Consider the following 13,874-nt stretch of genomic DNA (forward strand, 5'->3'; position numbering starts at 1 on the left):
TGCGGAGATCGAAAGTGGCGGACGAGGTGCCATTGTTTATGACAGACCCACACTACTACCTTTGGGACATAATTACTGAACCCGACAATAAGTATATATAGTTTCTTTTCATCCCTATCTTCATTAGAGTCATAGCTTCTCTACAGACTTTCTTTCAGAAACTCAAAATGCCCGCAGCCCAAGAGCGGAACCGGTCCTCTATCGAGGATATATATGAATATTACCTCTGCGAACGAGAAAAGTTTGAACAGATACGCAAAATCTTAGAGGCACCGCTCTTAGACCAGATCTTAGCCACGAAGTGCAAGGATAATCTTCATGTACGTTATACTTGACGTATCTTTTTATTATGCTGATGTTTAAGTAGGTTAAAATACCTGTATTAAAGTTATCTGAAATCTTAGAGTCACCGCTCTTAGACCAGATCTTAGCCACGAAGTGCAAGGATAATCTTTATGTACGTTATACTTGATGTATCTTTTTATTATGCTGATGTTTAAGTAGGTTACAATACCTGTATCAAAGTTATTTGAAAACTTAGAGCCACCGCTCTTAGACCAGATCTTAGCCACGAAGTGCAAGGATAATCTTTATGTACGTTATACTTGATGTATCTTTTTATTATGCTGATGTTTAAGTAGGTTAAAATAGATTCATATTCTGTATCTGGGTTTGATCATATAGGAAATGAATACCTGAATGGGAACCAACACGCAAGTGGGATAAATAATTGGCATCAAATTTTATTAATCTGCGTTTCTGTGCTCGTCATTTTTTTACAAATATGGCTGCAAAAGTATATGCATTAATGTATGTATTTGGCCTTTAGCAAGAACGAGCGCTCCGTTTAGTGGTGGACTTCTTATACAATTACTTCTTTATACTCATTGGGAAACATTGATTCAGTTACCAAATAACAAAACTGAATTTCTTCCACTACGCTTTAGAAAGAAAGAAAAAATCATAAACGGGGCAGCAACGATCACGCAAGTTCATCGCTTAGGGGGGTAAAGATGGTCGCGAATATATGCTCATTATAAACACTTTAGATAAGGGCATTCCCTAGCCAATTTGTCCATAATTAAATCTAAATTTACATATTATATTAGGCAAGGTAATAGATCACAGAGCATACCAATAAGCTACTACACTATGCTTCATAATGTACCTTTATCCAGTCACTGAGCTGAATTACGTTATGTCCCGTATAGTTAAACCAATAGTAGCGTAAGTGCGTGAGTAAAAGAGTGGTATCTCTGATATAACGCAATACATCTTAGAATAGTAGGTCTTCTAATACTCTTCTTCCAGAGGCTCTTCACCTTTAAGCAGTAATCTTATTATCCACTTGTTTCTGTAATAAAGACACCTTAAATATCAAATTCTCTATTATTAAATTCATATTATCAATGGAAAGTTGCAGGAGCGCAATTGGGATTAGTACGCCCTCTATAGTTCTGTGAGTAGGCCAAGGATGTTCGATCTCGTTTAGTTTTGAGGTATCTAGATTTTGGACATTCCATTCTTCCAGTAGATGATGCATCTTAATATGCATTTTAATAATCTCCGCTGATATAGTTTCTCCTGCATTATTAGTGTCTGAATCTATGATAAAGCCTGCCCATGTATCTACAGCATTCCTGGAATTTTTCAAATCCCAAATATGCGATTGGTCCTTAAGAACAGACTTACCCCAAGCTTCCGCATTATTGTTATTGAGGCTCGCTAATGCTTCTAGTATTTTATGGTGTGCCTTAAGCCCAGCCAGGAGATCCTTCGCTGTTGGAGAAGGCGGGGGGGTTAGGCTATTTTTCTTTTCTTCCTTAATGTTAAGAAGATCGGTTTTACCATCCCAATTCTCTACCGCGGTAATCCATCTTTCGGTTACACTTAATGCTTCGGCAGCTTTCTTTAGCTCTGTTATTTCGTTAATAAAAATAACAAACTCACTTAATTTGTACACTTACTTTCAAATGCATCTTTAGTCTTATCAAGTTCACAATATTTCGGATGTAAGTGGCATCCTATCGATATCCAGTTACTATCTTTCTCATCCTGATCTATCTCATATATTGTGATGTCTAATATTTCATTGTAATTACTATGTGGACATGCAAAAATTCGACCAATTTCTTCTGTCGTAATCTCAATCCGAGCTTGCTCAGCTTCCTTCTGTGCAAGTCGTTGGGCATTTTCAGCTGCTTCCTTTGTCTGAGCGCCAGCTATCTTCTTTCCAAGACGATTCGATTCCACCGGAGCATCAACTTTCTCCTGATCAATACAAGCTTCCCTAAGCTCTGGACTACCTATTGAAGTAAGGAGAGTGAGAGAATTTAAAGACGATTGAGCAATTTTTTCTTTCTCCCTCACCAGCTCTCTGGCTTGCCGCCTCTTCTCTCTAGGACTAACTTCAGAGCCCCTCGAAAACATCATGAGTCTCAGAATTTTAAGGCGAATTTATTAATCAGCTTATTTTAGGGTAGTGAATACCGTAAAGTTCGAAATGGGTGTCGCGGGTTTTCTTAGTTAATTTAGTAACAAGGCGACGGCTAATTGTGGACTTGTACCTCTAAGTTTCCAGCTGTACCCTGCAGGTACTGCGGGGCACTGTAACAAAACCGGGACAGGCCCCCGCCGCCAGCGCTCTTTCCATTTCCTTTCCCATTCTTTCCTTTGCTCTCCCTCTATAGCCAAAGCGGGCTTTTTATAACCTTGATCATGGCGCCGCCCTTGGAGGCTGCCGATCGCAGTCTGATAAAATTCCCTACCGAAATGGGTGTCGTAGGCCTTGTTAGTTAACGCTTTTAGTGGCGTCCATTTTAGTCACTTGTGGTCGACGTGCTGTACTAGCCTGTACCCGTGAAGTACTGTTTTGAATTTTCTTATCACAAACAATGAGCCAATTCTAGCATCATTATAAATTCACATTCACAGTTACGTGCGTGTCAGCTCACAAGTTGCATTGCCTCTAGAAGATGCGAGAAAGTTCCTCACAAGATACTATAAATCAACATAGTCTCCTACGACCTTCACTTTGCAAATTTATTAAGAAAAAAGAGAAAGACGTGTCACGCTCAGAGATTATAACAGGGAATATGGCCCACCGGACATCCTAAATACCACCACTCTCCCTGAACCAGTACCCAGAGCTATAGCTACGTCCGTTAACGGCACCTGTGGCGACGTAGAAGGTGATGCATAAGGCCATACGGCCGACGTGGAAGGCTGGTATTCGGGCGGAAGCCATAATATATTATGCCCATTCCAGGTAATCCAACCTTTATCGGTGCTTATGCCCCAGCCATAATGTTTTGCCTTTTGAGTATCATTAGCAATGGGCCGGCGTTGATCCTGATCCTGAGCCAGATCTGAATCTGGAGACAGAACTTGAGCTACCATCGATTGGGCTTCAGTTCGATGTTCTACGCCCAATTTTATAGGGCCGATTTCGGTATACAGGTATGAGGCTATATCGTCGAAGGATATAGTGCGTATTGCGGTGTTAACCTTAAGTGTTTGTCGCTCTTTGCCTGTCGTCGCATCCCAGATCTTAATAGTCCCATCTAATGACCCTGAGGCGAGGTAGCGGCCATCCGCTGAGAAGGCCACCGACCTGACCCAATGGCTATGGCCCTTAAGTGTTTGCCGCTCTTCGCCCGTCGTCGCATCCCAGATCTTAATGGTGTTATCGCCTGACCCTGAGGCGAGGTAGCGGCCATCCGTTGAGAAAGCCACTGAATAAACCGTACCGCTATGGCCCTTAAGTGTTTGCTGCTCTTTGCCTGTTGTTGCATCCCAGATTTTAATAGTCTTATCGCCTGACCCTGAGGCGAGGTAGAGGCCATCTGCTGAGAAGGCCACCGACCAGACCCCACTGCGATGGCCACTTAATGTTTGCCGCTTTTTGCCTATTATCGTATCCCAGATCTTAATAGTCTTATCGTCTGACCCTGAGGCAAGGTAGCGGCTATCCGCGGAGAAGGCCACCGACACAACCCCACCGCAATGGCCCTTAAGTGTTTGCTGCTTTTTGCCTGTTATTATATCCCAAATCTTAATGGTGCTATCGCTTGACCCTAAAGTGAGGTAGAGGCCATCCGCTGAGAAGGCCACTGAATAAACCGTACCGCTATGGCCCTTAAGTGTTTGCCGCTCTTTGCCTGTTGCGGCATCCCAGATCTTGATAGTCTTATCGTCTGACCCTGAGGCGAGGTAGAGGCCATCCGCTGAGAAGGCCACCGACCAGACCCCACCGCGATGGCCACTTAGTGTTTGCCGCTCTTTGCCTGTTGTGGCATCCCAGATCTTGATAGTCTTATCGTCTGACCCTGAGGCGAGGTAGCAGCCATCCATTGAAAAAGTCACTAAATAAACCATACCGCTATGGCCCTTAAGTGTTTGCCGCTCTTTGCCTATCGTCGCATCCCAGATCTTAATAGTCTTATCGTCTGACCCTAAGGCAAGGTAGCGGCTATCCGCTGAGAAGGCCACCGACCAGACCCTACTGTAATGGCCACTTAGTGTTTGCCGCTTTTTGCCTGTTGTCATATCCCAGATCTTAATAGTTTTATCATCTAACCCTGAGGCGAGGTAGCGGCCATCTGCTGAGAAGGCCACCGACCAGACCGTACCGCTATACCCCTTTAGTGTTTGCCGCTCTTTGCCTGTTATCGTATCCCAGATCTTGATGGTGTCGTCAGATGACCCTGAAGCGAGGTAGAGGCCATCTGCTGAGAAGGCCACCGACTCGACAGTACCGCCATGGCCCTTGAGTGTTTGTAAATAAGGGCTCCAATTGTATTCCACTCTAGGCTTAACCTTTAGCCATTTAGGTTCTTCCTCTTTAAATACTTTCCGTATAAAGCTGTTTAATGGACTGAATATAAGCGCTGATGTATATACCTGGAGTGGATTATTTACAATCACCGAACTGCTCCGCCGGATAAACCGCTGTGAGTCTTGTGCAAGTTCTAGTAATTGGCAGTCTGATGACTGACGGTCCGGTAATTTTCCCTTTATTAATCAGTTTCACTTCACTTGTCACAGCGCGACCGGCTTACTCTCAGTAGATTTTCTAGCCTTGCCATTGAAAGAACCCCATCCTCTATATTCCCCATAAGGCCCAAAGCCTCGAGCCAATATAGGAAGTTCTTTTGAAAGAATAGGAAGGCTGTCTGGTACTTATGGTCAACATGGTCCTGAGATTGGCTATTACTGTTATATACATAACAGAAATGGTCGACCCAATGGGCGCAGGAATACCGCAGAGCGACTAGCGGATCTGGATCTGGAGCCTTAATTTCGTTAATTGGGAGTCCAGGAGGATATAAATTATAAATATTCCATTGTAATGTGGCAGACATAGCTTTTAATGACCGCGCAAAGATCACATCATGGACGTTAGCTGAGCCAGAGGGGAATATAGTAGGCGCTGCTTTGTCACTTAAGTAGTCCTTGGCTGACTGGTGGATAACGTAAACTCGGCCGTCTCGCACAGTAAGAAATGAGCCACAAAACCCTATTGCCTTATTAATTAACTCGGCATCTGCGGGATTATCGTCTGAGGACTCAATAAGGATGCCAAGCTCAGCCAGTGTAACAGGCCGATACACAAGCAACACCGTCGCAAGGATCTGGTAACAAAACTTAGCATCTCTATCATCCTCTAAATCACGTATTTGATTTATCATCCTCTCATATAAAAAATCAAGTCCAGGTGGAAACTCGTTTAGCTTTGAGAGGTCATTCCGTAGCGAGATCTTCCTTAAGTTCTGACAGACTAAGGCTACCCAGAGGAAGGTATTATTAGAATTAGAAAATAAGTGGTGCTGAACAGCATCTTTTGTTATAGCATCGTATTTCCTTTTCTGGGCTAACCATTTAACTTGGTGCTTGATATACGCATTGACGGCTGCGGAGATAGACTTTTCGTTGAGCTCTAGACAGAGCCTCATTTGCTGAGTGGCAGAATCAAGACGCTCCTCAATATCTGGCCGGTTGCGACTGGAGACTATCCACTTGACGCAGGAAAAGAGAGTGGACTTTATATTAATAAAGTCGAGCAGCTTTGGTAGGTCGGTCACGCATTCGTCGAGTGCGTCAATAATGATATAAGTCCGCTCCAGGCTTTCGTCTAAGATTTTTGAGAAGATCTCTGATAACGCAGTCCACGCATTCACATCCTTAAAAAGCGCCTCCCCCCCATGTTTATATTTTTTTTGTATGTGGGAGATAAGCAGCGGCTGCTGCTCCACAACCAGATAGATAAGGCCTCGCAGCACGGCTGTGGCGCTGTTGATGCGCTCGTCGGTGGCCTGACAGAAGAAGTAGGATAACAGTGTGTTGGCTTTCTGGTCCTCTAGTCTCGTTTCGGAGCTTAACTCATTCACAATGCCGCAGAGCAACATTGTCTTGCCCTTGCCGGGATCGCCCTTGATCCAGAGCAAGCGGCTGCGTTCGTCGTCGCGCCATTGTCGGAAATCGCTATGCTCGAGGATCCAACGGTACGAATCTTCAAATAGGCCGCCCTTTGTGGCCTCAATGCGAGTTTTATCGTCGCGGGGGTCCGTTATACGTAAATCCGCGAGGCATTTCGTATCGTCTTCTCGAGTCTTATCATTGGGTGAGTGGTAATGAAAATCAACTTGGTTGATTGTGGTATCATCGCCAAAGTGGTTGCCTGTAATCTTGCGCGAGTGCGTCGCCGCTAGATCCATTGTGACTAAAATATTCCAAGAGACGAAACCCTTTGACGCGAAACAAGATCTTCGAATACAGTGAAGGACATTGGCCGAGTGGCGAACCACCAGCGGCATCCGAGAGAATTGAAGGGAAGCAATTGTACAAGATTTAATACGCATGGCCAGGAGGGCTAGACGTATCCGGCCCAGAAATTGTAGCCTAATCGTTGGGCAGCTTTAGATTATGTATGGCTGCCATCCAATCCTGCCTAATGATACCCCTCATTTGCTACGTGTGCAAGCGCACACGAGAATGTCGTGGCGGGATGTAGCAACGTGTCAGCTTGTTTCGCACAAATGAGTCGCCGCAACGAGATGCTTTTTCACGGAATCATAGCAACAGGACAAAATACTGTAAAATATATATCGTTGTCTCTATGCACAACGGTCCTCTGCTTTGGAGCGTTATCTAAGTTGCCTTCCTCTTTGAGCAGCTATCATAAAGAGGGGCCTTTCTTGGCTTTGTTACGGTGCTCCACAGTACCTGCGGGGTACAGCTGGAAACTTGAAAGGTACAAGTCCACAAATGGCCGTCACCTTGTTACTAAATTAACTAAGAAAACCCGCGACACCCATTTCGAATATTACGGTAGCATTACCTACTGTATATGTATGTATCAACGCTCTCTTTTTGCCCTAACTCTGCAGGAGCCGTTTCTAGACAGTTAAGAAAGAGTTTTAACTGCGCTACCAATTCCAGCTGTTACTGCCCATTAATGCTCCAACCCCACCTGCCTAAATTAGAAATTTTTTTGACATGGATATTACGGACACTGATTGGTCGCACATTATACACAGGTTGTAAATTTTTGGCCATTTAAGATAACCATCCAATACTGGATTTAGTCAGAATTTCTTTTGATGACTCAAGCATTAAGGCTTAGACGCTGGATAAGAGTAGAATGATACATAGTGCATAAAGTAAGATATGTACACTTATGTCGTGTCGCAAAAGGAGAGTTACAAGCATTTATTTCACGCCAAAATTAAAATGGCCCGCAAGGGGTCTCAGGCACGTCCAACAGACGTGGAAGATGGTGCGACAACAGTTACAGCGGGGATGCCGGTGTATCTGGATCAGCACCCCATTTCTCATTACGAACCTATGGGCCACACAGGTACAGCCTGGATTGGCTTGCATCGCCAATATTCAAGCCGGCAATTGGCTGTGGTCCAGACAGTGTACCAAACTACAGCATTGGACATTCAGAGATTTGTGCAGTTGGCTCATCTTCACATTGCCCGACCGATAGCCCTATATTCAACTGGGGTAGAAATGTATGTCGCCTATGAATATATCGAGCTTGATCTTTACGACCTGCTCCCCCTATCTGAAACCGAAGTCGCCGCTATTATGTCTCAGGTATGTTCAATCAATTAGAGTAAAGGATATAACTAATTAGTACTATTGTTGCTAGATATTAGATGCGGTTCATTATCTCATTCAAAACCAAGTAGGATTCCGCATTGCAACGATTCGTGTATCAGCAAAGGGCTATGTAAAGATAGGTGAGTATTATTTACAGAGAAACAATATGTTTTGACTAAACTAGCTTCTAGTGCCCGATTGGAGTTTTGAGACAAGCTTGAATATTACACTTCAATTGACGAATATAGCATACATAGCAATTTATCTTGGAGAAACGATGCTTAAGTTATGTCCAACTCCATTGCCACTCTGTTTCACTTTTATTTCTGAACTCAGTTCGGGTTCCATACCAGCCAAAGATGTGGGGAAAAAGAATTCTCAAGATATAATAAAAGTCCAAGCTAATCGAAAGTAGCATGAATTTATTAAGCAAGGAAGCAAACCTGTTATATTAATGCAAGCATGTACATTTGCTATCCGAAGGAAACTTGCGGGTATTAGGTAGCGTACCGAGAGTGCAGAAATACTAAGATTTTTCTATTTGTTAAACCAAAAAATCAATGCGTATATGTATTAAACCCTCCCCATATTGATTGACCTCGGATATCGTTTCCTAAGGTTATATTCCCGAGGTGTAATGCCCAATCTTCGCAATTTAGCTAATTTAAGGGAGTTTTGCAATATCAAATTTTCTTTGCGACATATAACCATCGTTCTCGATTGCCGAGTGCAACTGGCTGCAGAATATTGTGCACATTGTCGTATTTTGTCGGATATAAAATGTTACTTTGTTTGCATAGCGATTTAGTCTGAACCTTTGCACCTGTATTGGGCATGTTTCTAATTATGAATATAATTGGTCACGTCCTGTGGTAGATCTAAATCATCTGGTATCCATATCTTGTTTCCTATCATTGGGCATCCGTTTATCATAGAAACATTGTTCGGAAACATTTTCAAACCTCCCCGCTCTATATGCTGCTTTATTATTCCGAGGATTCTTTTATATGGTTGAGAACTTGATAGAGTATTAAGTTGGTTGACTTAAATTGCCCTTGTGCCTTGTTCGGTCATTTTTGGAATCGAAAAGTTAGAAGTAAATAGGCGGGGGAAATTTTATAAATCAGAATATTAAGAAATTTGGAAAATAAAGGAGAATATCTCTCTATGGTATATTGATAATGAATGGGATAACTTTATCTAGTTACAAAAATGGGAGCAAGTCCTCCTATATAAGTATCTGGACTGACCAAATTGTCTTGTTTTTTACACTAATTGCATGACGCAATGTATTACTCCCTGATGCTGCAAATGAGCTAAAGCAATCTAGTAATCATTAAAAAGAGGAAAACTGCTAGTGCTTTGCCTGGCTGCACACGTTGCCCCGAGCTTTCTGGAGTTGGCATCAATGAGGTGTTTGTTGGTGAAACAGGCGTGACAGTTGGTAAAGAACTGATATAACTACTGGCGTTAGTAGCCGCAGATATATTCTGAGCATTAGGCAGCATCGTATGTAATGGTGTCTCGTTGCAAACGCAGCAGCGGACCGAAGAAGTGATACTATTTCAACTTAGCTATTGAAGCTTATCTAGGAAATTATTAACACTACCTCCCAGTTGGGTTGCCAAAAGGCCCAACATGAATATAATTAGCAGTATTGAGAGACGTCATGATAAGCACTTTAATAGTAAGTACGTCTTAATGTATGTATAAATAAAGAGACCTCTCATAATATATATTTTCTTGTGGATGTATAAGTGTCTATATACTGCTTTTCTACCTACTATTTATAACTTAATAGCTTCCACAAATGGCTTTGGCTAATCTGTGCTATTGTAGGGCAATAGATATTTAGCTTTGTGCCTTACGTATTGATTCCTTCTGCGAGCGGTTGACGGCTCTCCCAAGCGGCCACAATTGGCTTCCAACTGTCGAGTCATTCTCCACTAGATTTTACTTATGTACAAACGTACTGTATGTAAGTACCGTAGCATCCTTGTTATACTTAAGTTCAACTTACTCCTTAAAGCTATGTACCTTATATAATTTTGAACTATTGTAGAGATGGAAATTGTGACACCTGTAAACCTGTATAAAGGATGCCCTGTTCATACGCTGTGGTCGCCATCAGTCACCGTAATCGAAGTACTGCTATCTGTTAAAGTTTCACAGCAGATATATCATGGCGTTAGAGCAAGATATGTTGATGAGCATGCGTGGGATCTCCCATATGAGGAGAGCTTGTTATGGGTATTCGATGATGGACATGGCCTGAGGTTATGCCAAGAGATGTATCAACAGGGACCCAGGATCGTTGACGATAGACTACAGATTGATATTCAAGCAGTCATTGGGACTTACCAAACTATGTCAGGAAACGTATTTCTCGGGATTAAATGGCAGAACTGTGATTATCCGACGTGGGAGTTGGAAGATGATGTAATTCGCTGTAGTAACTTTTCCAGCTACCAATTAAATTTTATATCTACTAATTAAACCAATTTGTATATTGGCCAAGTAAGGCAAAATGAAAAGAATACACTAGTATATGTCTAGCCTTAATTTTATACTGCACCTAGCTAGCTACAGTAACCAACTATGTACCAACGGCTTCACTTAGTTTTATGGCTGGTAATCCAGTTCTTTAAGCTCAAACCCTTTTAGTAGATAACCTCGGATAGCCCTACGAACATCATCTCTCATCTTCTCATTTGCAGAAACTGATTTTCTTAGTATCGTCTTTTGCTCAAATATTAAAACAACTTACCCAGGATCAATGTTTTGCTATTTCCATTCATGGATTTTGACTCAGCTTCAATGATGGAGGCTACTGCCGGCGCGTGGGGATTAATAGAATAGTGATCGTGTCTGCTACTTTCCTTTTTTATGTCCATTTCATTATAGATTGATAGATACAGTACCTAAAATTTATTATTTTAAAACAGTTATACATCAACTAAGGTGATAAACCTACTTTAGCTGTATCAATGTCATACAAAGGATTTATAAAATCCTTGACCGCTTCACGAAGATCTGGATATATTAGAAGCCAAATATTGTATAGTTTTTTAGACCTTACCTAGATTCTTCACCTGCCATATTATATGAACCTTTTTCCCCTTATATCCTCTCTCATTACAACCATGAACTAGCTTTGTAACATACGGCAGCACAGTAGCTATTCCGAATCCAGTGGCAAAAAGAAGGATGTAGTCAAACTCCCCAACCGGGGCTGAGGTACCATGTGGCCCGCTGAAGAATACCCTAAGATCATTCTTATTGCTCAAGTGGGCTAGCTTCTTTGTAAAACCACTTCGTTGCTTTATAAGTAGCTTAAGGTGCGTCTGCGAAGATGACTCCCAGGATGCGACTGTAAAAGGATGGCTCGAGAATAGTGATAGTGAAGGAACCCATATATTAAGATATTGGCCTGGACTAATGTTCAATGGTCGAGATCGCGTAATTGTCGCACTTACTAAATCGTCGTTAATGTAGTCAACATTCAAACGCGAATTACTTCCTGGCCATAGGTTATTGTATATAATGGACGCCAAATAAAAAGCTCCTAACAAACAAAAGATTCCAATGAATATATATAAAGGCCTCCATTGATACTCTGCAATTGTCATAAGGTGATTGAATACAAAAACTACCACGCCTATTGCAAGTAGCTGATGAAGCCGGAGGAAAGTTTCATACCACAGCCTTCGAAAGAGGGGAAGCGAGAGAAGTATCAAGAGAATTATTATAGCAGCTCCCTATATATGTCAGCAACGCATGTCTATTATATAGATAGATATCATATAAACCACACAATTAATGGGTACCAGTCCGTAATTGGCATTCCCGTACTTAAGCGAGAATGATGGGTTAGGGCAACCCCCCCATGAAAAATAACGTGGCCCATAGCCATCAATCCACATAATCGATGGAGTTGCCGATATGTGGGCAATGATACCCCGAAAAGATCGGAAAGGAAGCTTAGATGTGTTGTTAAATATAGAGGCATCATGTTAATCAGAGATAGAGTGCCCGCCCGTGAGGCTGCCTGAGTTATTGAATCCACCCCGTATGCAAGGCTGATAACGTTGCCTCCAATATAGACCACATGGAAGAATGCGGATGCCACTGTGATAGGACCTATTAAAGCATACCGATTTACCAAGAAGTAACAGCCTATAGCCCGAGCTGGCAGGACAATTAATGTTCTTAGGGTAGGGACTACATATGGAATTATGCTTTTACATAGAAACAGCAGTAGAAAGCAGCCAACGAAGCAGAATAAATAAATATCTACTGGGCTTATCATTATGAAAATATTATTTCTTATATTATTTGCAACTCTAAACGAAGATTAAAAGAGTATATAGCATTCAAGTTTTTTCAATACTAGGTATACATGGAGAAAGTCATCTAGAATGACTAATCATCAATTGGAAGGATAATAGTGGCCATAATCAAGGCTCAACACTCCACCACTTTAAGCAGAAAATGGACTGGAATTAGCTATCCACCATCCGGTTATAAACATAACTTGTACATATCTCTGTTACAGTACATACTGTAGGTAGCTAATACTTATTTACTCTATATTAATATGAAGAAAGACCTTTCTCTTTATCTTGCCATTCGTAGAGAGGACCAAAAAGGTGAATCCTTTGGCAAGGCAGCATTTGAATCTAATAAGAATAATTTTTCTACTCCGCACACCCGCGACTGTATCAAAAGACTGTTGAAACAGAAAATTTTAAAAGAGGCTTTCGATCCACTGCTAGAAGTTCCTGGATTGCAACAAGGAATGCGATTTAGTACTCTCCATAAGTTATGTTGTGCTAAGAGCGATGAGGTGAGTGCCGCCAACGGCTTGCCTGCACAGTTGAATAAAATAACCTGGAATAGTAGGAAGCAGCAGCCTATCTCAAACATACTTTTAATTTATGGCTAGGAATTGCTTTAGAGAGCAAGCAGGCTATGAAAAAAATAGCTACCGAAGATGTTCAAGCCTTAGAGCTCCGCTGTCCGAAGTTGTGTTCACGTGATGCGGCAGATATTAATGATATGTTTAATAATGGAAGTATTTTCGTCGCATTCAACCAAGATGAACGCAAAGCTATAAAAGAGAAAATTCTCTCCATTGATTACGTCATACCTTCATTAAGTACTTTTTTTCAGGATTTCTATCTTCTCAACCTTTGCGCTCAAAGTATGAGGCATATCGTCACGCCTGCTGACAAGATGACAATTCGCACAACATTGAGACGCAATTACAAATCCCTTGCATCAGAACAAAGCACGGAAGAAATAATTACTTCAGCAAACGGAGCCTCTACCGATGAAGCTGTCTCCTTTGATTTAGCTATGGAACTCTTGTGGATTTTTGTCTTGGGAGAATTTCAGAGAATGCCACCGCCGAATAAAGGAACTGGAGGCAGACTACTCGCGGATTACCTTACAGAAAAGCCACACATAGGTGCTCTTCTCCGATTTGCTACCCTTGCCAAAAGCTTAGGATTCGAGACTCCAGAGATAATACGATTATCGCGGCTTACAATAGCTGATAAAAGTGAACACTCTGTTGAGCATGATGTTGACAAGCAACCACAATTGATGGATTTTCTTCTAAAGCATCCTAATTTTGCAGCATCTTTTATTCTAGGGAATTCTAAGTCAATTTTAGGGCCAGAATCATATGCCCGAGTACTTCGTCGACGGTGTGGCCGCCCGAAACATGACCTGTACCAGCATGATAGGACCCATCTCAAAAA

General features: G+C 42.0%; 5 protein-coding genes across 5 annotated transcripts; 3 read left to right on the forward strand and 2 right to left on the reverse strand.

Moving 5' to 3' along the window:
- Positions 1-167: 167 nt before the first annotated feature.
- TRIVIDRAFT_203434 (uncharacterized protein) lies at positions 168-1,335 on the forward strand (the record flags this gene model as incomplete). The annotated part of the gene is made up of 8 exons (XM_014098590.1): positions 168-320; positions 389-457; positions 505-594; positions 652-670; positions 798-810; positions 1,110-1,114; positions 1,212-1,227; positions 1,281-1,335. The coding sequence occupies 8 exons, from the start codon at positions 168-170 to the stop codon at positions 1,333-1,335; spliced, it is 420 nt and encodes a 139-aa protein (XP_013954065.1).
- Positions 1,336-3,081: 1,746 nt separating this feature from the next.
- TRIVIDRAFT_46923 (uncharacterized protein) lies at positions 3,082-6,716 on the reverse strand (the record flags this gene model as incomplete). Its single annotated transcript, XM_014098591.1, has 3 exons — positions 3,082-3,351; positions 3,427-4,985; positions 5,045-6,716. The coding sequence occupies 3 exons, from the start codon at positions 6,714-6,716 to the stop codon at positions 3,082-3,084; spliced, it is 3,501 nt and encodes a 1,166-aa protein (XP_013954066.1).
- A 1,015-nt stretch (positions 6,717-7,731) lies between these two features.
- TRIVIDRAFT_68151 (uncharacterized protein) lies at positions 7,732-8,319 on the forward strand (the record flags this gene model as incomplete). The annotated part of the gene is made up of 3 exons (XM_014098592.1): positions 7,732-8,103; positions 8,159-8,249; positions 8,294-8,319. The coding sequence occupies 3 exons, from the start codon at positions 7,732-7,734 to the stop codon at positions 8,317-8,319; spliced, it is 489 nt and encodes a 162-aa protein (XP_013954067.1).
- Positions 8,320-10,173: 1,854 nt separating this feature from the next.
- TRIVIDRAFT_156037 (uncharacterized protein) lies at positions 10,174-10,605 on the forward strand (the record flags this gene model as incomplete). Its single annotated transcript, XM_014098593.1, has 1 exon — positions 10,174-10,605. The coding sequence occupies one exon, from the start codon at positions 10,174-10,176 to the stop codon at positions 10,603-10,605; it is 432 nt and encodes a 143-aa protein (XP_013954068.1).
- Positions 10,606-11,177: 572 nt separating this feature from the next.
- Positions 11,178-12,307, reverse strand: TRIVIDRAFT_134811 (uncharacterized protein; the record flags this gene model as incomplete). Its single annotated transcript, XM_014098594.2, has 2 exons — positions 11,178-11,867; positions 11,924-12,307. Coding segments are annotated over 2 exons (1,074 nt in total), but the record flags the coding sequence as incomplete, so codon positions are not given.
- Positions 12,308-13,874: the final 1,567 nt, after the last annotated feature.

This window comes from Trichoderma virens (assembly GCF_000170995.1).
Source record: "Trichoderma virens Gv29-8 chromosome Unknown TRIVIscaffold_82, whole genome shotgun sequence".
Classification (NCBI taxonomy): Eukaryota; Fungi; Ascomycota; class Sordariomycetes; order Hypocreales; family Hypocreaceae; genus Trichoderma; species Trichoderma virens.